Source organism: Onychomys torridus, chromosome 6, assembly GCF_903995425.1.
Source record: "Onychomys torridus chromosome 6, mOncTor1.1, whole genome shotgun sequence".
In the NCBI taxonomy this organism is placed as follows: Eukaryota; Metazoa; Chordata; class Mammalia; order Rodentia; family Cricetidae; genus Onychomys; species Onychomys torridus.
In genome coordinates, this window is record NC_050448.1 from 97632067 (window position 1) to 97656326 (window position 24260).

At 43.0% G+C, this 24260-nt stretch overlaps 1 protein-coding gene across 1 annotated transcript; it reads left to right on the forward strand.

Annotated features, from left to right (window-relative positions):
- The first annotated feature begins 568 nt into the window (after window positions 1-568).
- Window positions 569-23483, forward strand: Gclm (glutamate-cysteine ligase modifier subunit). Its single transcript, XM_036191437.1, has 7 exons — window positions 569-1171; window positions 9818-9883; window positions 14847-14931; window positions 18552-18611; window positions 19190-19392; window positions 21208-21322; window positions 22774-23483. The coding sequence occupies exons 1-7, from the start codon at window positions 1046-1048 to the stop codon at window positions 22941-22943; spliced, it is 825 nt and encodes a 274-aa protein (XP_036047330.1). The 5' UTR covers window positions 569-1045; the 3' UTR covers window positions 22944-23483.
- The last annotated feature ends 777 nt before the right edge of the window (window positions 23484-24260 follow it).

Sequence of the window (24260 nt, forward strand, 5' to 3'; positions counted from 1 at the left end):
GGGAATGGTGAAGAATCACAGCTTGTGAGAGTGTGGGTGATACAGCTTTGTCTTATCATCTGCTCTTTACACTCAGCTTACCTAGAAACTAACTGCCCTGTGATATTCTCATTATTTAATGTTGCTTGGGCTTGGGCCATGTCTCTCGAAATAGAGGCTTCTGAAAGGGCAAGATAAAGTGATGTAAAGACGATTTCCTACGGTACCAGCAAATAGGGTTAATCAACACGCCTGGGAGAAACCTGATCATCAGTTTGGGAGGAGGGTTCTGGAGCCGAGCCAAGCCAAAGCATTGGCAGGGCGCGGGGCAAGGGGACGCTCCCGCGCCCACACCCACTTCTGAGAATTAGGGGCAGGCCAGACGTCAAAGACGGATCTCGGATCTCGGGCTGTCCTTTTAAAGTATCTGTGCAGAGAGACCCGCAGCGCGGCAGCCATTGGCTGGGGCCCTGAACTCTCAACCAGGCGGCGGCGGCGGCGGCGTAGGGCGCGCGGCGCGCTCTGGCCAGCAGGGGGCGCTCCTCCGCGCGCTGCGCTCCCCCCCGCCCCGCCCCGCCCCGTCCCCGCGGCGGCGCCGCCCGCGCCCCGCCGCCCGGCACCACGCCCGCCGCAGGCCGAGGGCCAGTCACCCGCGGGCCTGCGCCCCGGCCGGCCCTTCCGCGCCCCGCCCCTGGCCCGCCGCGGGACGAGTAACGGTTACGAAGCACTTTCTCGGGGTCGGTTTCTGCTTAGTCATTGTCTTCCAGGAAACAGCTCCCTCAGCCCGGCGGCCGCTCGAGTGCTGGCCGCAGAGACCGCAGCGGCCGTCCGCCCGTCCGCCCGTCCGCCCGCGCCGGCGCCGCCCCTCCGGGACCGCCTCTCCGTCGCCGCCCGGCCTCCTCGGGCCCGAGCGCACACCGGGCTGTGGCCGCGCGGAGCCCGGCAGCCTCGCTCGCGCTCGCCTCTCGGGCCTGGGGACACCGCGCCCTGCGAGGCAGCCGTCTTCCCGCCCGGCCCTCCGCGGCCCCGTCGCTCCCCGGTTCCCCCCGTCTAGGCGGCAGCTGCCATGGGCACCGACAGCCGCGCGGCCGGGGCGCTCCTGGCGCGGGCCAGCACCCTGCACCTGCAGACGGGGAACCTGCTCAACTGGGGCCGCCTGCGGAAAAAGTGTCCGTCCACGCACAGCGAGGAGGTGAGCATCGGGGGGCCGGGGCCCGCGGGAAGGTGGGGTGGGGTCTGCGGGACATCCCGCGGGCCCCGGGGCAGGTGGGGACCGGCGGGACGCGCCAGGGCTCCGCCCGCCCCGGAGGCTAGCTCCGGAGGTGTCGCGGGGGGCAGCTGGGTGCCATCCCGCCTTAGCAGGTGCCGCTGCGCGGCGGCGAGGGGCTCCTCCGCCAGGCTCTTGGTTGATCTCACAACTCTCCAGCTCACTGGGTCCCCAGCCCGGCTGGCGAAGTTGGACAGAGCCACCGCAGCAGCCCTGCATCCTCAGCGTCCTTGCTTGCCTCTCCCCTAGCCCGGCCAAGGAGTCTTAGGTTAGTGCTTGGTAGACCAATGCGCTCAGCTTTGACGTCACTGACATTAGTTTCCCTAGTGTGTTGAATTTGGATTCGGGGTCCTTGCCGAAAGTTAACCTTTTAGTTGCTTCAAAACTAGCAGCGCGGTGGCACATGCCTTTAATGCCAGCCCTGGGGAAGCAGAGGCGGGAGGATTTCTTAGTTCGAGGCCAGCCTGGTCATAAGGGAATTCCAGAGCTACACAGAGAAACCCTGTCTTAACACCGCCCCCCATCCCCGTAAACAAACAAACAAACCCTAATTACTAGTTGGAAGTGACAGAGTTTAATGTTGAATTTAAAACGTGTTACATTTGTCTTAATGGCCCATTCCTGGGCCAGTACTCCACACACCATGCTACTAGTTACAGAGGTATATTGGAACACGTTTGCCACTTAAAAACAAAAGAGATGTGCAGTTATTATGTGTTGGAAATAATAAGCTGGGCATGGTGGTGCACTCCAGTACCCAGACCCAATGGGCTGAGGGATTGGATGTGGAATTTGAGGCCAGCCTGGGCTACAATGTGAGACCCTGTCTCAAAAAAACAAGATAAATAGAAACTCTTTAAAATATAAAACATTGGCCGGGTGGTGGTGGTGGTGGCGCACACCTGTAATCCCAGCACTCGGGAGGCAGAGGCAGACGGATCTCTGTGAGTTCGAGGCCAGCCTGGTCTACAAAGCGAGTTCCAGGACAGCCTCCAAAGCTACAGAGAAACCCTGTCTCGAAAAACCAATATATATATATATATATATATATATACACACACATATATATGTATATATACATATAACATTGACATTCAGGAACTGTATGTTTGAGAGCATTTTCCTGTCTGTAACTTTAGCCCTGAGTAATATCCTTTCATCAAGTTGTTGAAAGTAAAGGGTGGTATATGAAAATACTCAGCATACAGGCTTTTTATCAACTGTATCATCAGAAGGTAAACACTTCCTGATCAAAGAATACATTTCCTAAGTTATGTCATAGTGTAGCATTAGTATCTGTCATCAGAGACAAGCCTCAGATCTTTTAATGAGGCCAACTATACAACAGCACCTGGCATCCTCCTCATTGTAAACTGAGCCTGGGCCAGTCAGATTTTGGAACCTGAATCCCTAGCCTAGCCCATCCCATGTGTGTTCAGGTTCCGGCTAAATGTGTATGTTTTGTTTACACTGCCCGCTTTGCTTATTTCTCCCAAGGGTATTGCTATATTTTTGTACAGAGAGCCCCAATTTCTTCCTGCACTGAGTTCAATAGAGCGTTTTCCCATGAATATGAATGTACTGGGGAAACATTCTCTTATCTAACCCCAACACGCTCTGGTGGCTTTCAGAGTTGTTTTTTTCTTTAATGTTTGATTAATCCTGTGAGAGTTTCAGTGCATCTCTCAACCATCTTCAGAGAGGCTTTCAAAAGTTTTTGACTGAAAGTAATAAATACATTTTATCCATTTAGTTCATAGGTTTCTGTTTCTCTGTGTGTTGAGGCCCAAATTACTCAGGGTCGGAGAATGTGAGCTTGCTTTACCCAGCAGGGCTGCATAAGGGGATGATTTGACCACGGATGTGGTTACCAGGTGTTTGGAAGGGTCTACACTTGGCTGTGTGGTATGCTTTGATTTTGTAAGGAGGAGGTCTTTTGCCTCGCCCCTTGGCATTGTTATAAAAAGCCCCTTTGAAGAGGCAGAAGGAGCCATTGGGTATTGATCCAGGTCCTCCCAAAGCTATCCTGTGTTTCTGTCTTTCTCCTCTTCACTATCTTTCTATCTAAAAGTTTCTTATCCCTCTCTCCTCCTCGTAGGAACTCTGGGAAAAGTGGGAGCTGGCCTCCCACATGTGTGTTTATCAACATATTAGTAACAGGTTGCTATCATTAACCCTTTCACACTGTATGGGAGATACCATTAACCCTTTCATACTGTATGGCAGACATCATTAACCCTTTCATACTGTGTGGTAGATAATTTTTTCGATCCTGTTGCACTTTGTAAAAATTGATTTTTTTTTTTTTTTTTAAAAACTGGGCGTAGTGCCTTTAATCCCAGAACTTGGAGGGAGGGATCTCTGAGTTCGAGGCCGGCTCGGTCTACAGAGTGAGTTCCAGGACAGCCAGGGGTACACAGAGAAACCCTGTCTCGAAAACAAAAATAAACAAACAATCAAATAAATAAATAAACAAACAAATAACCGGAGCTAACGTGACCCACTAATTCAATGACTGTTATTTCTCAACATTCTTTGCCATTTATAAAAATATCATTTTTAAAATTATGTATGTGTTTGTGCACGTGAGTGTGTTAGATCCCCTTGGAGCTGGAATTACTGAGCCCAAAGCTCACGGATTGGCTAAACTAGCCTGTCTCCAGTCCCTCGTGCCCCCCACCCCCACAGGTTCGGGTACCCACCACCAAGCCTGGGTCCTGAGATCTGAGTTCAGACCCTCCTGCTTTGTGTGGATCTGAACCATCTCTGCAGTCTCTGCATAAAGGATTTCCTAACAGCCAGAGCTCAAAGTGGGATGCGCTGTTTGAAACAGTTCAGCTTCACTGAAGAGGTTAAGGAAATGGAAGACAAAAAACAAAAAACAAACAACAACAACAACAGAAACCCACTATTTTTTTCAAGGCCTGATCATTTATTTATTTATTTTTTTACTCTTAAAGAGTCTTTTTAATTTTTTAATTTTATTTTTTTGAACAATGTATTTTGACTGTATTTCCCCTCCTGTTTTTGCTCCTAGGTCCTCCCCACCTCTCTACCCATCCAACTTTATGTTCTTTCTTTCAAAAAACAAAAACCCACAAAACCTCAAAATGAACAAACAAAAGACCAATAAAACAAATCATAATAAGACAAACCCAAACAAAGTCCACAGGAAAAGCTGTGGAGTTGTTTTGTTACCCAGCTCCTCCTAGGCATGGGGCCTGCCGTGGATATGGTAGATAGACCCCCGTGACTCTCCATTGGAGAAAACTGATTTGTTCTCTCGTGCCAATTGGTATCAATTGCACATAGCTTCAAGGATGGGTGAAACCCCGTGTCCACATCCCTCTCTTAGTGCTCGGCCCCATCTGTCTTGAACCTGTGCAGGTCCTGTGTGCATCAGTGCTGCTGTGTCTGGAAGACACTGCTTCCTTGGAATCACCTATCGCCTCTGGCTCCTACAATCTTTCCACCTTCTGCGTAGATCCCTGAGCTTTGAGGAGGGGTTGGTGAAGACATCCCACTTAGGGCTGTGTGTGCCGAAGTCTTTACTGTAAACATTGTCCTGTTTAGTCCTGTGCTAACCCATCTACTGTCAGAGGCAGTTGAACGAGGCACTGGTCTCTGAGGTTTTTGTCGGACAGCCTGTTTTTCATTGTAAATTTTCTTTTAGCTTGGGTTTTCATTAGTGACCTATTTCTTTCTTAAATTTTGCTTTAATATCCTCTACTGTTTTCATTATTGCATTCAAGTGTGTTTTCACAATCTTCATTAAGACATTCATCTGATCCCTCTTTAAGGTCCTGGAACAGTTGCTGTTGTGAAGTCCTTGTCTTGTGTTTGAATAAATTCCTTTTCTCGGGGCCTATTGCAGTAGACTGGGCACAGAGGAGATGGACTAGGAAGGCTCAGAGAGTCTTATTTTGTCGGCACCCAGAAGTAGAAGCTCTCAGTGAGGACAGCCCACATCCTGTGTCTTGGCAGTCTGTTCCTGATGTTATTCCTTGGCTTCCTTTCTTGTGCAAAAGCTTAGTGTATTCTGCAACCTCATTTTTCTTAGTGTGTTGTTTCTTCAGAGCAGTTGGTGGTTGAGTTGCAGGACAGGTGGAATAAGGAGATGCTGAATTTTGGGTGCTTCTCGCCTTCTGTGTTTATGACAACATATTGGTGGACATTATCTTCTTTAGAGGGATTGAAAAGTTTCAGGATTCTGCTTGCTCTTTTGGGTCCCAACTGCTGAGGCACAGAACTATCTGGCAGTCCAGGAATAAACCCCCCCCCCCCCGCCTTTTCCCAATAACCAAGTTGAGAACACTCTGAGATTGGCATCCAGAATGCCTCCCAAGTAGACTTGCACTTCCTTGCTCCAGTTCTCCTTGGTCTATAGTAAGAATGCTCTTTGCTCAACAGCAGGTGCACACTGTTGTAGGTCAGGACAACCTGCCTCATGAAAAGATCTCATCTGTCATTCCCACCGAGGATTCAGACCATATTACCCTTCCACTCTCTACTCAGGGCATTGGCAGTAACTACTGTGGCTGTACATTCCTCATAGAAAGTTTGAAGTTCGCGTTCATTGTTGATGGCTAGTCATCCTGATGGAGCTGGTCACTAGGAGGATCCATAAAAAAGAGAAAAAAATCACTGTAATTAAAACGAATTTACACATTGGTAGAGTTCATTTGTATGTTTTCATTTTATGTGTGTGGGGGTTTAGCCTGTACGTATGTCTGTGCACCATGTGTGCCTGATGCCAATGGAGGCCACAAGAGGGCGTTGGATCCCCTGAAACTGGAGTCAAAGATGGCTGTGAGCTGCCATGTGGGCACTGGGAATCGAACCCTGGTCTTCTAAAAGAGCAACCGACGCTCTCAACTCTCAACTGATGAGGCATTCCTCCAGCTCCTTAAATACATTAACAAAAATTCTATGACCTTTGCCAAGACTTTTGTCTAGAGTTTAATGAGATCGAATATTCGGTTTAAAAATATTTACTCTTGTTTGACAGGGCTGAGATTCCAAACCAGTATCAAATACTGTTTGATTTTTAATGAGCCTCTGTGAGATGTTTGCCCACTCAGTCCTGTCAGACCTGCAGCCCATGGGCCGCATACAGCCGACACGCGTGGCCCCAGACAAGATTGTAAACACACTTAAAACATTTGTCTGTAACCTGTTGTGTGATTCTGGAGCCTGGTTGTTGGAGATGACAGCATTGTGGTGTTGCAATGTCAAAAGTCGGACAGGAAAACTCAGCTTGGTAGTGCTCACCTAGAATCTCTGCCCTTGTGAATTAAAGCAGGAGGGTTATTTGGGAACTATATCAGACTCAATTCCACCACCCACAAAAGGACATGCATAGTGGGTGTTTGACCAATTGAGTTGTGTAGTAGTGTTGTAAGTTGTTAATAATTCCAGATCTAATGACTGGCTAAGGTGTGATAATTGATCTTTAGTGATATTGTGTGAGTATCCTAAGACTAAAGAGCCTAGGAAACAGAAAAATACAAGGTAAATATCCAGGCAATATAGATAATATGTAATTTATAAGATTAAAAATCATATGTTTATGATACAGCTAATGAATTTCTCAAGTAATTAACTGTGGAACTTTTCTATAATTTGTCCAGAATCCAAGATTGATTAAAAAGATGATTTCAGAAAGAGGCCACTACTTTGAGGAGAAGCTTATCTTCTTGGACTGAGGGATCCATCAGCAGACCCTCACTATGTAAACCAGAGGGAAGCGTCTTAGACTGGTTCCAAATGCAAGCTAAAGCACTGCTCATAGAATTGTTAGCCCTCCCCGGGTCTGCTGCTTCAGCACCAACTAGTCTGTAAGAAGCCGCCGACTTCTTCCCATACATGCGCTGTGTAAATGAGGAGTTGTGAGGATACAGACTGGGACTAGAGGCCGTGAGGGGCAACAGCAGGTGTTGAAAAGAAGGACAAAGGGTCTGTGTATCAAGAAATGGGAGAGGAATTGAGGACAGAGGGGATGAGGGAGGAAGAGGAATGGGGAGTAAGGAGGAAAGATTCATTAAATTCTGTTTTGAAAAACACAATAATGAAACTTAATTCTTTGTAAGCTGAAAAACAAAAACCTCCAAAACTTAAAAAAAGAAACAAATATTTATTTGCTTCTTTATATATAGAGACTTGTAATTGTGTGGAAAGGATTATCAGATAATTTTTCATCTGACTTCAGTTTAATTGAATTAGGCTTTGCATAACAATACAGATCTTATAACTTGAATCCAGGTGAGTTATTGTGGGTGGCACATAAAACTATTCTAGATTGCAAATATTAACGTTAAGTGGCTCTGTTACTTTGAATAGGTACCCTCCTGTCCCTTGTAATTACCTGTACTAAGAAGTGGTAAACGCATGTTATATCAGTCTTTATCATAAACAATCATAGTTGAGATAGTGAGTTCAAAAATTTAGTCCCTATTGCTATTAAGAAAATGCTTTTGCAACTCAGGGGCTTGTAGTTACTCATTTCCTTTTTCATTGATTGCCCACAGAAGGTAAACCACTGTGCCCTTGCTTATCTTTAAAGCAGTGATTTATAGCTGCCAGAGTTGGTTAATTAGTGATCAAAAATAAGTTTAGGTCCAGGCAAGACACCCTGAGCTTGATTCCTGAGACAGTAGGAGAGAATTGCTTCTTGAGGCTACCCATATGCGATAAAACAATGTAATACATCTTTTTCAATGAGTTAAGGAAGGGGCTGGAGAGATGCTCAGCAGTTAAGAGCACTTGTGGCTCTTGCAGAGGACTGGGTTTTGATTCCCAGCACCCACTTGGTGGTTCACAACCTTGTAACTCCAGTTCCAGGGGATCCAGTGCATTCTTCTGGTCTCCATGGACACCAAGCACATACATGGTATACATACATACATGCAGGCAAAACACACATAAAATAAAATGAATAGATCTAACAAAAACTTAAAAATAAGTTTGGTGAATAATGAAATGGCATATTTTCCCTAGTAGAAGAAACACCACTAGCATGCTTGGTATATAGTAATAAGTAACATTTTCTAATTATTTTTTGTTATGTATATCTAGGTCTTTACTCATTAAGTAAATATGCATCTTATATGAGACCACTACCACTGACATTGAGATAAATATATATGCATATTTTAATTTACAACATACAATGATGCTAGTATAAAAATATGTTATAAAAACATTGGAGATAAAGGTAAGAAGTGTCCCCTTGTGTTAGGAGACGATTTACAGATTGTCATGATGCAAGGTAATCCATGCTGGTAGTTTTCAGGCTGTAGAATTATGTAGCAATTGGAATGAATTTGTTAAATGAAAGTTCTGGTTGTTCTAAGAGGGTCTTTGGCAGGTCTGTGATTGTGCTCGGAGTCTGAATGTTTATATGTTTTGGTGCTGGCGACTGAACCATAGGCTGGTCTCAGGAATGCTGGGCAGCTGCTTTGTTACTGCGCTGTATCCCTGTACCAAGACCGATTTGTTAAAAAGTGTACATATGTGTTTGACCTGCATGTGTGTCAGTGTGCCACTTTTGTGCCTGACACCCATGGAGGCCAGAAGAGGGTGCTGATCATCTGAAACTGGAGGTAACAGACAGTTGTGCTGTATGGGTCCTCTGAAGAATAGCCATTCCTCCAGCCCTGGTTTTGAATTTTTAAAAATAGGATGCAGGTTAATCTAATGTAGAAGTTCCTCTGGCCAAACTTATTCTCTGTTACTCTTTAAAAACATCTTTCTATTTATGTACATGTGTATGTTGCTGCCTCTCTATATGTGCACTACATGCATGCAGTTGCCCGCAGGCCCAAAGCAGGCATTGGATCCCTGGTACTGGAGGTACTGGTAATTGTGAGCTGCTTGATGTGGGTGCTGGGAGCCGACCCCAGGTTCTTTGCAGGAGCAACAAGTGCTCTTGGCTGCTGAGCCTTCTCTGTAGCCCATTGTTTGTTTTTGAGGAATGTAGCATAGTGACAGTGATTTATATGAATTCACTGAGACTCCATCTAAATTCTCAACCATTTAGTTCAGAACTTGTCCTGCTTCCACCTCCTGGATGTTGTTGGAATTAACAGTTTGTGCCACTACAACCTGGCCCAAGTCTTTATAACCTATTCTTGAAATAAATTTTTTTGTTTCTTTATGTATACTTTAATGTCTTGAAGTTTCACTGGTACAAAATCACCTTCAAAATAATTAGACTACCACTTCCAGTCAAGAATGAATCAAGATTCAGGTGTGGTGGTGCAGGCCTTTAATACAGTATTCAGGAGGCAGAGGCAGGTGGATCTCTGTGAGTTTGAGGCCAGCCTGGTCCACACAGTGAGTTCCAGGACAGCCAGGGCTATGAGGAAGACTGTTAAAAAAAAAATTAAGAATAAAATAAAACAAGGTTTGAATTGATAGTGTAGGAAACAAACACTTTAAAGAATTAAACCTGGGCTTGTATAGTATTTTCTAATAATACCTCTTTCCCCTCCTTCACTTACTGATGCATATTTCCTGAAGTACTGGATGTGAAGAGCTGTCAATTAACTTTGAAAATGCCTCTTTCTGCAGCTTCGAGACTGTATCCAAAAGACCTTGAATGAGTGGAGTTCCCAAATTAGCCCGGACTTGATCAGGGTAAGTGTAATGTGCATGCAGAAATCCTGCAGGCCTAAGCAGATGTGACATCAGCAGGAAGTTGATTTTCTCAGTTTGGTGAGTGAAGTCCAGTAGGCAGTTGGCCATCAAGCCCTTTGTGGCTCTTTTGCTGAGATGGCAGTCTGGTCTTGTAGGGCTGAGCAGACAGCAGAATGTCTGGTCTCCAGTCAGTTCCCCAATTTAGTTTCCCTGCTTAGTCCCCACCAGTTAGTTTCCTCCCCACCAGAGTTTGGTTCCAGTTAACATGTGGTCTAGTGTAAGAATGCTTGCCAACCTTGGCTAGGGATTGCTTCAGTAGAATGTCACTGCAACAATGTAGCTAGGAACAACTTTTTTTATTGTCTTTGTTTTTCAAGACAGGGTTTCTCTATGTAGCTTTGCACCTTTCCTGGAACTCACTCTGTAGTCCAGGCTGGCCTCGAACTCACAGAAATCCACCTGCCCCTGCCTCCCAAGTGCTGGGATTAAAGGTGTGTGCTACCACCACCCAGCTGGAACAGCTTTTTAAATGTCAGTTTCTCTGAAAAATTAAGGAACTATACTTCATTAAATGTCAGTACCTGACTATTTTCTGCAGCTGCTCTGAAATCCAACAGAGATAGAGATAAAGGCTCTTGTTTAGTCGTACACTACTTAAAAGCATGGAAGAGCACCCAGGCATCATGGTCTATGTCTGTAATCCCAGCGCTTGGGAAGCTCAAAGCAAGAGGTTGAAGGGCTATATATAGTGAAAGTTCCAGGATAGCCTTGGCTACACAGTGGATCCCTGTTTCAAACAAAGAATATATGCTGGAAACACTGGTTCCTTTGTGCATACTACTTTAACCATCTAGCTGCTGTACAGAAATTGGTTAATGTCTATTTATCTGAAATAGCTGTCTCTTCTGTGTCTGACTTTGTCAGCGCTTTGTACTGATTTGTGCTGGGTAGTATAATGTGTGCAGGAGCCACAAGAAATTATTTGCTTTGTTAAATCTTAGGCAGTATTTTTCTGACTGATAGATGCTGTCTTTTTATCATTATCCTAATAGATTATTCATTGTAATGTATTGGGATGGCCCTTGCCATTTAAAAAATTATACTCAAGAAAAGAACTATTTTAACTTAAAATATTTGCAATTACAAAACTGAATATACTATTGTCATACAGTCCAGCAGTTTTATGCATTGGTATCTGCCTAAAAGACTTGAGTATTTATGCATACAAAAATCCTATACATGGATGTTTGTGTCAGCTTTATTAGTAATTGACAACAGTTTGAAGTAACTTAGATGTTCTTCAGTAGACAAATGGAGATACAAACTGTGGTGCATCCAGGCAATGAGGTATTACTGAGCAATGAGCTATCAGAAAAGACACGAAGGAACCTGAAATGCCTGTCTCTAAGTGAAAGAAGTCAGTCTGGAAAGAGTCCATACTAGATGATTACAGGTGAAGCACTCTGATGGGGATGTTGATAATGGGGGAGCAAAGTCTGTGTAGAAGCAGGAGGGAAATGAGAACTCTGTTCTTCCTGCGCAGTATTGCCATGAGCCTACAGTCGCTCTTTAAAAAGTCTACTGAAGCAACAGCAGCTGTGTTACTTGAACAGGTTAAAGCTTGTTGACTTTAAATCCGAAGGAATGATAGGATGGATGGATGGATGGTTGGTTGGCGGTCTGAATGAGAATGGCCACCATAGGCTCCTGTTTGTTGGGAAGGGTTGGGGGCGTGGCCTTGTTGGATAAAGTGAGTCACTGGGGAGTGGGCTTTGACCCAGTCAGTCAGTCAGTGTCTCTGTCTCTCTATCAACTAATTATAGGGCTTACCACATGAGCCTATAGGTGCATGCATGGGACCAGAAGGCATTGTAACAGGAGGAGAAACCATAGGCATTTGGACAACTTCTTTATGTAACTTGCTTGTGCCATCAGGGCCCACTCAGGCCTCCTCACGTATATACCGCTTCCATTTGATTGTTGCTGTGCACATTTTACTTGGTCGTTCAGATAATACTAAGCTCATGATGGCTAGCTCAGATCTCATGGTAACTTGGTGGTCTATTGTGAACATTCAGTTACCACTAAAGCCCAATAACAGGCCAAGAACTGTCTTTCAAATATAGGATAGTTATCTGCAGATGATGGCAGAGCCTTGCTCCAAAATCCCAAAGGTCCCTTCTGTGATTCACCTTTAGTTTCACCACTGGACTCCTAAGCATTTCACTGAGGTACAAGGCCCTTGAATTGTGGTTGGATTTATTCCCATCCTCTGATGTACATATGTGCTATCAACAAGTCTAAAGTAGTTGCTGCCTCCTGCTCACTTGGTCCAATCAGCACAATGTCATCAATATAATGGACCAGTGTGTTATTTTGTGTAAGAGACAAAAGATCAAGATCCCCTCTAACTAAGTTATGACAGGGCTGGAGAGTTGGTATATCCTGTAAATCTGTAAAGGTATACTGCTGACTTGTCAACTGAAAGCAGATTGCTTCTTGTGGTCTTTGTGGACATGTCCTGAGAAAAAGGCCTTTGCTACATCCATAGCTGCACAGCACTAGGAGATGTGTCAGTCTGTTCAAGTGAGGACACCAAACCTTTGGTGCAGCATAGGCTCCTGTTTGTTGGGAAGGATTAGGGGGTGTGGCCTTGGAGGAGGAGGTGTGTTACTGGGAATGGAGGTTTCACAAGCCCATGCCAAGTGCAGTTGCTCCCTGCTGCCTGTGGATCAGGATGTAAAGCTCTCAGCTACTGCTCCAGTACCATGCCTGTCTGCTTCCTGCCGCAGTAATCATGGATTACCCCTCTAAACCTCTAAGTAAGCGCCCAGATAAATGCTTTGCCTTGGTCATGTTGTGTCTTTTCAGCAATAGAACAGCAACTAAGACACTTGGTATACAGAAGATCTTTTTTAAAATCTTTTAAAAATATTTTAACGTGTCATTATTCAAAATAGCTGATTTTCATTGATTAATTTTAAAGTAAAATTATCATCTGTGCCAGTGATTTCTAACACCTCACACAACTCTACACTCTTCTGCTTGTTTGTTTTATTTTTGGTTATAAATATTTCTGAATACCCGCTCAAAATGAGACTTTTTCTCCAGAAAATAGAAACACACACACAAACACATACACACTTGCTGTGGGCCGCAGGAATATATCATAAGAACTCAGCTAGTTATGGCAAAGTCACTACCTGGAGGGATCAAGGATTTCCTCCAGAGGAAGCCAAATTCCAAGGAGCTTTTGGTGTTACTTGGCTTGTTATATATCAGCTGTCTTCTGTTATGAAAATCATGTGTGCCTTCATAGTTTTCCCAATTGACTTTTCCCTAAGAAGGGCTAACAGTGTGGACTGATCACTTGCTGGACATACACATTCCAGGTATTTGGAGAACAGCCTCAGGAAAGGCTTCCTCTGGAATCAGGTATCTCCCTTAGCCACTTTCAAGGACTAGCAGTAATAACAGTCCACATGAAAGTCTCCTGATTCAAGGTAAATTCCACAAGGAGACACTACCTAGGTCAGGTGGACCTTAAGTAATAGCTTTACACAATTTAGCTCAGATCCTCCTTTCTTACAGCCTTACTAACTTTATAAACCTCTAAGACCCTCCTTTCTTACAGCCTTACTAACTTTATATACCTCTAACTCCTTACCTAACCACTTCTAGGAATATTTAGATAACCTTCTGCGCTGACAGCTAAGCTCATCCAGAACCCCAGTTCAAGCCTCCCTGTAATTATCATCATTGGCAGCATCTGGCCAGGTCCATCCCAGACAGAGGAAAGTACTCTATCAGAGATACCTCTGTACTCTCTAAGAACAGACTTAAGCATCCAGGCTACCTGTTTGAGAAGGCCTGGCAGATGTGCCAATTAAGCTTTACTTCCTCCTTTCCCAGATCTTACCTCTAGATCCAGATCTCCCTTTAACTATCACCAGAGGCATCTAGCTGTGCACAGGTTGCCTAGCGACTGAGCACACTTTCCCCCACCATGCAGATAACTGCAGATAGCTTGGACAGATAGGAGCCACAGGAATAAAGAAGACAGTTTTATTTTCTCCCATTGACCTAGCAACCTATAGATTTTTAACATTTTCTACCTATCACATTTGAGGTTATAGTTGAGCACATAAGATCCCTCTTCTTAGATATTACCCGAATTTAGCCTTTAGTTAATTCATTCCCCATTGGTCACTTCCCTTTGGGGTTGCAAGTGATAATTAACAGTTATTGCCCCTCTCTGTGATTCTTATCACCCCTCCGTTGACCCTGGAAGCCTGGCTTTGCACTGCCAAGGGATTACTGCTTGTAAGTGTATATATATTCAGGACTCCCAGGGCACGGGAGGACAGAGAAGAGAAAAGAGAATAGAAGAACTAGACGGGTAAGAACTTGAGAGGAACAAACTGAGATGGGGAAGAACTAGACTGAAGGGCTAGAAGAGAGTACTAGAGGAACGAGATGGAAGATGAGGAAGAGTCAAATGAGAAGTCCTAACTGGGTAAGAACAAGGTGAGAAGGACCTAGATGAGGCAGAATTAAGACGGGAGAATTAAGATGGGACTTAAGAAGGAGGAGTAGATAAACAGAGAGAAATCAGGCAAGAAAAGAGCTAGGCACAAGAACAGAACTGAAGCTGTGTGTATATAGGATGTTATGCCAGAGGAGTTAAAGCAAGTGGACTCTGGAGCTCGGTGTGCTGATTCTACTTCCTGAAAATAGTCCTCGCCGTTCGTAGTCCTCTCTCCTGAGCCCCTGGGATGTATAATACTGAGGCTGGTCCTCTAGTATTATAAAAAAGACACACTTAACCTTTTACATCTGTACTTTATCTTGTAAAGTCCATTAGTCCTAAAAACCAATCTTTGCTTCTGAAGTGCTTAGCACAGTAAGAAACTTTATAATCAGCAGGACTAACTTTATGTTCCTTGTACTTTGTTTCCTGCAGGAATTTCCAGATGTCTTGGAATGCACTGTGTCTCATGCACTTGAGAAGATAAACCCCGATGAAAGAGAAGAGATGAAAGTGTCTGGTAAGCTCCGCCCTTCCCAGTCACTCTCCTGTGCTGTGGATAAAGGGACTTGAGAGTAAATCCTTCCTTCTGACAGCGAGTGAGTCAGCCATTAGTGAGGAAAACAGATAATGTGGTTCTAATGTCAGCTCTGCAGAGTGAGTTCTAGGAAGTCAGAGCTGAGGCCCATGGAGCCAGACTGAAACTCACTGTCCTCCTGATGTTTCTTTGTCTTGTGTGATTTACGTGTACTCGGCAGTAGGAAGATTAAAGTGGAAAATGGAGACCAGAGGGGACAGGCAGGAGCAGTGTCTGTGCAGAGCAAACACATCTCCCTTTCCTGGGGTGCTGGGGCTGCCTGGAAATATGCAGAAAGAGTAGTATATACATTCTGTCAGTGACTGCTGCGTTTCAGAAGAGCAGTGAGAAGTTAACAGTTTCTGCCCAGCTTACACACAGCATAGAGTTCATTCAAATCCTGAGCTTGCCTACTTTCAAGTTCCTGGGTGTGGAGATGACCGCCTAGAGTAATCTAGGGTTAGCAAGTGTTCAACCTCTCTGAGCATCAATTTGTTTATCTCTACAGTGGGATACAATTATTTCACAGGCTTCTTTATAATATGGATGAAATAACAAAAGAGGCACATAGCTAGGGCAGTGCTTGCCACAAAGTAGTAATAGATAACTATTATTTACTAACATTGACAGAGACATATGATGGGATAATGAGATCGGAATGGCCTTTTCATTCCAATCCTAACACCATCTGTTGAGTCTTGCTTTATGCTAAGCACCAAACTGTCCCTTTATGATTATATTTCCTTATATAGTTATCCCCATCACACTAGTGACATTAATTAACGTGAAAGTTAGCAGAGACCTGGGTCTAGTGGCATACAACAGTAGTTCCAGCTACTTGGAGGTTGAGACAGGGGGATTAGAAGTTTCAGCCTGCCTAACATAATGAGACCCCACCAGCTAAAAAAGAAGAAAAAAGAAAGCTGTCTTTCAGGCAGTGAACTGATGAACCAGCACGCTATGAAGATATGCCTGACTCCAAAACCTATTTCCCCTGTTAACTTCACATCACTGCTTATGTAGGAAATGGAGGAAAGCCAACATTCTTATCTAGCTGACTATATGTAGTTCAGCACTGTCTTAGGCCTCCTTCTCCTCCAAGTTGTCCTCCATTCCTGTAGGGTTTGAGAATTTTGATAGGTAATAAAATTCTTACCATAAGAGAAGCTAGCCTCTTTTGTGGGAGACCAGTCCCCACCTTTTAAGGGTTCCTATGAGGAGAGAAGAGGAATAAGGAACTCGTAGATAGAATGATAGGCCTAGCTGAAAAGAAGAAAGACAGGATAGCTTTGGGTGGGCCTGGGTCAATACCTAACGGCCCAGAACTTTATCCAAAAGGGCTTTGGAGACCAGGCTGGCCTCAAACTCAGAGATTCGCCTGGCTCTGCCTCCCTAGTGCTGGGATTAAAGGCGTGCACCACCACTGCCCAGCTCAAAAGGGCTTTTTATAACAATGCCAAGGGGTGAGGCAAAAGACCTCCCCCTGCTAGATACAGCCAAGTGCAGACCCTTCCAAACACCTGGTACTCAGGCCTGTGGTCTAGTCATCCTCTTATGCAGCCCTGATGGTAAAGCAAGCTCAGATCTCACTAGGAAACCTCTGTGGGATCCCACACTCTTTCTGTCTCTGTCTTCCAGAGAGAGAGGGGGGTGGAGGGAGAAGTTTCAGACCTACGGCTTCAACACGTGAGACAAGACATGCTTTACCATCAAGCTGTACCCCAGCTGGGGAAGGTTTTTCAGCATGTTTTGTGTGCTCTTAAGCTAGGCTTAGTTGGTGAACACTGACTTATCTACTAAGGTAGCTATAATGGCTACTCATTAGGAGTAACACCAGGACCTAGTTGTTTTAGGAAGATCTAGTAGTAGAAAAAAGGGCACAGATAAACAAGTACAAGGACATTTGTTGCATATGTTGAACGCTAGTCACTGTGTATGAGTGCTGTGGTAGTTTGAATGTAATTGGCCCCATAAGCTCACAAGGAGTGGCACTATTAGGAGCTGTGGCTTTGCTGGGGTAGGTATGGCCTTTTTGGAGGAAGTGTGTTACTGTGGAGGTGGGCTTTGAGGTCTCAGATATGGTCAAGCCATGCTCAGGGATACGTAACAAAAATTGGAGCTGCCACTGGAACATTTACTAACATAAATACTGAGTGAGCTACACCCTGTCAGTTTGCAGAATAATGCTCATGAATGAGAACTGGAAACTGATGTGGTTGGCACACCCGTGGCCCCAGCACTCGGGGGTGGGGGGGTGAAGGCAGGAGGACTGTGATCTTGCAGGCAGATGGGCTATAAAAAGAGACCTTGTCTCAAAAGAATTAGAGTATAAAGTTGTGCATTAAAAATGTAGGCTGGGGACCAGCATTTGATCTGCAGCACTCAAGGAAGTGGCTACATTAAAGCCTTGTCTGCTGATTCTGATTGGTCTTTTTGTTTGTTTGTTTTTTTAGATTTATTTATTATGTATACAGTGTTCTGTCTGCATGTATGCCTGCATGCCAGAAGAGGGCACCAGATCTCATTATAGATGGTTGTGAGCCACCATGTGGTTGCTGGGAATTGAACTTAGGAAGAACCTCTGGAAGAGCAGCCAGTGTTCTTAACCTCTGAGCCATCTCTCCAGCCCACCTTTTTTTGGTCTTTCTACTTTGATTGATCTTCTTCATTTGAGGAGTAAACACATTACTAAGAAAACTTTAAGATAACTACTACATAGAAACACATATAAAATACCACACAAAGATAAACCCAGTGGGGCTCAGAGATGGCTCAGCAGGAAAGGGCACATAATCCTTACACAGGACCAGAGTTGGGTTCCCAGCACCATATCAGGCAGCTCACATCCTATAACTACAGCTCCAGAGGGGCTTGATGCTCTGAGAACACCTGCACTCATGTGCACTTACACATGCACATAATTAAAAATAATTTTTAAAAATTTAAAAGAGAAACCAACTAGAGCTTTAAGAAAGGTATACCATGTTTTATATTGTGGATATATATGTGTGTGTGTATATATATATGATTTTCCCTCAATTTTCTTCTCACTATGCACTTAGAGGCTTGCTTAGATTTGTCTTATTGTAGAAGGCATATAAATTGGTCCATAATGCTTAGTTTATAAAAATAGACATTTGAAATAATTTCAGGTCCTATTTATCTACCCTGCCCTATAATGCATGGGAAATTATTATTTGTTTTATTCTTGAGAAACAAACATGTTGACAACTAGCATGTAATTTAAAAATTACAGTAAAAATGTATGTGTCTGTCTTAAAGTGGAGCTACCCAATTACAGAAGTAGGAGAAGAAAACTTAATTCCTGTCATGGTAATCCTGCAAACTAAAAGATGTGGACACACAGGAGTGCACAGTAGGATGTGGACACACAGGAGTGCACAGTAGGATGTGGACACACAGGAGTGCACAGTAGGATGTGGACACACAGGAGTGCACAGTAGGATGTGGACACACAGGAGTGCACAGTAGGATGTAGACACACACACGATCACAGTAAGGTGTGGATACACGTGGTGATCAGCTTTTTCTTTGTTATCCAGCAAAACTGTTCATTGTAGGATCAAATTCTTCATCATCAACTAGAAGTGCAGTTGACATGGGTAAGCAAAAATTTCTCTTTTTCATAGTAATGGATTTTTAATTATCTTAAGTGAATTAGGTATAACCAATCTAGATAAAGAAAATAAAGTGATTTCAATTTTACCATTTGAACTTCTAGCCAACTTTTAAGATTTGCATAGAACCAGTCTTCACATACATACAGTGATGTTTTAATAGAAATGTAAAAGATGTTGTATTCAATGTTATCTGCTTAAGGATAGAATTTCTCTGTAATCATTTTATTAGTCCTTTAAATATTACACTATAGATAAAATATTAAAATCAGAGACAACAAAATATAAATACTGTGGATTCATTTTCAGCACCTGGTTAGGTAAAAATAAAGGAAAGCAAACCCCAAGGAAGAGGGCAGACCAGAGACCCTCTTGTCTGCTGCACAGAGAAGTAGGTGAATGAGCACTTACAGACATGTTCTAAGTGACAGGTAAATTATGCAGTAATGTGTTGTACAGAAAACTAGTTAGTGACCAGACAGAAGTCAGTGGGATGTGGTGAAGACAGTCACCTTGTTTGAGTGTGTAGCACACATTGACCCTCTGTGTCTTCTTTCCGCCAGCCTGCTCTGTCCTTGGAGTTGCACAGCTGGACTCTGTGATCATTGCCTCTCCTCCCATTGAAGATGGAGTCAATCTTTCCTTGGAGCATTTGCAGCCTTACTGGGAGGAACTAGAAAACTTAGTTCAGAGCAAGAAAATTGTTGCTATAGGCACCTCTGATCTAGACAAGACACAGCTGGAGCAGCTGTACCAGTGGGCACAGGTAAAGGGTGTCCACACTGTAGAATCATTCATCTAGTGCATGTTCACTGTGGGAGTGACCTCTGAATGTGAGAGCTTTGAGACAGGCTTTATCTAAAGCACTAGGAACTAGTTTTGAGTTTAATATGTCTAATTGAACTGAGTATTCATCCCACGTGAAATGAATGAAGAATACTAAATGCTAAGTTTTCAGAGCAAATGAATTAAAACTATTCATTCAGTTTTACATGAGATGAAAATATTACACTTTGGGTATTATGGCTCTAATTTCTTAAGTAAGGAAATCTATGTAACAGTATTTTTCTGTTAAGAGGTATTATTAGACTTAGTCTGTTGAACCTAATATGGACCAGGAATCATAAACCCATCATCTCTTCACTCTAAGGCCCTACAAAATTATGAGGGAGGTTACCAGCATGTTACCTTGACTTTCTGTATCTTGTCTCTATTCCTTTTATTTATTCTCAGCTGCTTCCTCAGACTTCCAGAGTTGATGGATGACAAGCAGGAAGAGCGCAGAGAGCATTGTTCCTTCTCCTGTTGACTTGATAGCAGTAGGTGGCCAAGACACAGCTGGAGACTTAGTTATATAGGAAGTATATAACCAGTAGCCAGTGCAGCTACTGCAAGTTAGGAGTCTCTTTAAATGCTTGAATAGTAGCCACAATTTATACCTTGACATTCAGGGTCTACCCTGAAGACAAATTCCCTATTGCTGAAACCATTACCTTTAGAATCACTGCTTCAGAAGCAGATGTACTAGATTATTAATGATTCCAGTGGGCTTTACTTTGAATCTTAATGGTAAATGTAATTCTGTATTGGCTTTTCCCTCATTCTAGAACTGGTTTTTTTTTGTTGTTGTTGTTGTTGTTATCATTAACATGAATTAGGAAGGCATATATTAATACAGATAGTCATGCAAAAGTATTTTATAAATGAAGAATTGTCAAATATAGTTTTATGTTCTAAAATTTATTGCTGTCATTTTTTAAATCTGGAGGCTAGGGCAATGGCTTAATTAGGTATTTGCTATATTAGCACGAGGACCTGAGTTCAATTCCTAGCATTCAAAAAAGCACATAGAAAAATACCTAGCAAGACAACACCTGCCTATGATAGCAGTGTCTGGAGAAGGCGGAGACAGGGAGATTCCTGGGAGATGGATGGATGGCCAGCCAGTCTAGCTGAGTCAGTGAGCTCCAGGTTCAGTGAGAGACTGTCTCAGACAATATGGAGGAATCACTCAGACAGTAATTGAGGGAGATACCTGATTCCAACCTCTGGTTTCCACCTGCACTGCTCTACACACATATGCAGACAAAGACACAAAACTGTATCTAACTAAACATACAAAGCAATGGGCTTCATTATAGCATTTTCAGACATCTGTCACGATACCAAGTTGTAATTATCCCCTCTCACCACTTTTCCTCGTGGGGCTCCTTCCGTTCCTCCTCACTGTCCGTTACTCTCTTCCAGCCCTTGAGATCTCTGCCTCCCCTTTCCAGCCTCATGAGCTGGACGCATGCGCACACATACACAGAGCCTAACATCACAAGTCCCACATCGGAGGGAAACATGCAGTGTTGGCTTTCTGGGTCCGGCTTATCTCACTTCACATACTAGTTTCTAAGTCCATTGCTTCCCTGCCCGTATCATAGCTTCCTTTCTTTCATGGCGACTAGAACTCCATGGTGTTTTTGTAACACGTTGTAGGCTGGTTCTGTTTCTTAGCTACTGTGAATAGTAGTTTTCTGCTCTCTGTATTCTATATGACATAATTTAATACAGTTCATTTTATTTCCACTTTTAGGTAAAACCAAATAGTAATCAAGTTAATCTTGCCTCCTGCTGTGTGATGCCACCAGATTTGACTGCATTTGCTAAACAATTTGACATACAGCTACTGACTCATAATGACCCAAAAGGTAATACTGATATTTGCATTTATAGGTATTGATCATGAGATTTGGAAGGCAAAAGCTATTTGTTTAGTGGGCTGGAGGTGCAGGCCAATGATAGAATGCTTGTCTAGAATGCACACGGCCTGGGTTTGAGCCCCAACATACTGCACACAAATTTTAAAAAAGAAAAAAAGAAAAGAAATGCTGAAATTTTAAGTGTGTGCTGTGATAAATATGCAATGTTGTCAAATGGAAATACTATTGTTAATTTAAAATGTACACATCTTTATTTTTGTCTCTGCAGTGGTGGAGTTGTAAATCAGTTGGCAGGATCCTATGCGAGAGCATGAGAATGAACTAAACCATTTCTCTAGACCCCACCTTTTTTTTTTTTTAAAGCAGTGAGGATACTGGAGAGATGGCTCAGAGGTTAAGAGCACTGGCTACTCTTCCAGAGGTCCTGAGTTCAATTCCCAGCAACCACATGATGGCTTACAACCATCTGTAATGAGATCTGGCGCCCTCTTCTGGTCTACAGGTGTACATGCAGACAGAACACTGTGTACATAATAAATAAAGCAATGGGAGTAATGCTCTGATGAATACACTTAAATACCGTGTTGTGGCCAAAGCAGAAGTTCAGAGTATGGAAACTAGTTTTCTTTTTGCTATGATGAGGAATTTGTTATAATATATACCGAATATACTAATGGGGGAGTTAAATTCTCCTGTAGTTACACCTTGCACTTATTGTTAATATTTTCCAATGTAATTAAATATAATATTGTGTGAATCATTCTCTCTCTCCTCCCTCCCTCTCCCTCTCTCTCTCTTTCTCCCTCTCCCCCCCCTGTGTGTGTGTGTGTGTGTGTGTGTGTGTGTGTGTGTGTGTAGATGAATACATTCTAGAAAAAGTCCTGATGAAATATATAGTAATAGAAATGCTGTAAATAGGGTTAGGAATGATATATTTTCTTCTTACTCTCTTGTATTTCCCCTGGTTGTACATTAGAGTCCCCTGGAGATCTTCAAAGATTTGCAAACTCCAGGCTCCACTAACCAGAAGTTATGAATTCAAGAGGCTGATGTACAGGGATGCATTTTAAAAGAATTGGTCATGTTTAATATTGTACTTCAGTTTAGGTGATTCATGTATTTTATATTCAGTTTTGTTTTTTGATACAAGGTCTCTTGCAGCCATGCTGGCCTGGAGGCCACTATATATAGCCATATATGTATATATGACATAAACTTCTGATCCTCCTGCCTCCACCCCCAAATGCTGAGTTCCAGCTCTGTGCCATCAGAGCTGGTTTATGTGGGTGGGGTAAACAATACCAGGTACATTCTAGGCAAGCATTCTACCAGCCAACTAATTTCCTGACCCTGTATTCAGTTTTGTTGTGTTTAAATGCTTACTGACATAGTAAAGAGCTTCTGTCTTCAGATCTAACTTGTTGGGGTTGCTGTTTTAGAACTGCTTTCTGAGGCAAGTTTCCAAGAAGCTCTTCAGGAAAGCATCCCTGACATTGAAGCCCAGGAGTGGGTACCGCTGTGGCTGCTGAGATACTCTGTCATCGTGAAAAGCCGAGGAATCATCAAGTCAAAAGGCTACATTTTGCAAGCCAAAAGAAGGGGTTCTTAACTTCAACTCAAGCTCATAACTTACTGACCTGTATTTATCTCAAACATAAGATAAAAAATTCATAAGATAAAATGAGATGTGTAAAAAATCTAGCTATTGCCTATAAGAAGTGTCGTTGAGGCAATGTGTTGTCAAGTTGTGAATACTTCTCTTGCCTCTGCATCAGCACACTCGCAGGAACCACTGTATTGTTTTCATTAAACTATTGTTTTCTAACTAAAATTGTCTATAAAGAAAAATACTTGCAATATATTTCCTTTATTTTTATGAGTAATAGAAATCAAGAAAATTTGTTTTTAGATATATTTTGGCTTAGGCATCAGGGTGATATATATATACATATTTTTTATTTCCAAGATTTATTAATTGCTTCTTACTCTATACTTCTATACTCTATAACTAAGCAATTAAATTACAGTTGTTAAAATAGATACTAGAAGATATTTTTTCCTGTCATTGGCAAAATAATCTATCTCAGAGTAACTACAGCAGCTGGGCTCTACTAGTAATGTAAATAAAATTCATTCTTTGATCCATGAATGGGAACTTAATCTTGTGTCTTCTTACAGCTTAACTATGATTTGACCATGTGCTCTGTGTCATGTTTCTCCCACCTGTGATTTATAAAGGCCAGCCAGAGTGAGTCTGCAAAGGAGACTTGGTGCTTTTCCATGTTGTTTGGGAGTTTCAGAAAAGTAGCCTTGTCATCTTCAGTCTTTGGAGCTCTTACACTTGCTCAGTGTGTTGCTGCTCCCGCAGGAGAACTCACTAGCTCCGCTGCACTCACACCATGCACTGGGCACTGTGAGAGAGACAGCGTAAGAAGCAGCTAAGTAAAATGTGATATCTGTACCTATCAATGACTGACAGGGAGCGAGGAAAGCTTGAGGGGAATCATTCAGTTTAATTTCATGCTACTTTAAAAAACATTTGCAAAGACCTGTTATGCTACCAGCAGCACGCCAGAGGGTCTTAGGCTGTGAACTTGTGCCTGTTACCCACTCTGTTTCTCTTTCATGGAGGTCTCATGTCAGTATTCTTGAACATAGGCTTTGAAAAACTAATTTTGCTCAGAAATTTTCAACTTAGAACTATAGTCTATGTTAAGTCAACACAGTAGACCTTTTTTCTAAGTAAGGCTTTGTGGTTACTGATTGGATGGTTTTCTCAATTAGAATTATGTGAAACCACCTGCCTGCTAAAACTTGTGTAGAATTCGAACTGAAAGCCTATAATTACATTGATTGTATATAATGCTAAATATATAGGTAACTTTTAAATTTGGAAATATATACATTTTCATATATCTTTAAATAT

What these genes read in the sequence shown, in the direction of transcription:
- Gclm (XM_036191437.1), top strand. Translation starts at nt 1,046, where the DNA reads ATGGGCACCGACAGCCGCGCGGCCGGGGCGCTCCTGGCGCGGGCCAGC. An exon ending in CGTCCACGCACAGCGAGGAG is followed by an intron (nt 1,172 to 9,817) that starts GTGAGCATCGGG and finishes CTCTTTCTGCAG; the next exon opens with CTTCGAGACTGTATCCAAAA. An exon ending in AGCTGTACCAGTGGGCACAG is followed by an intron (nt 19,393 to 21,207) that starts GTAAAGGGTGTC and finishes TTCCACTTTTAG; the next exon opens with GTAAAACCAAATAGTAATCA.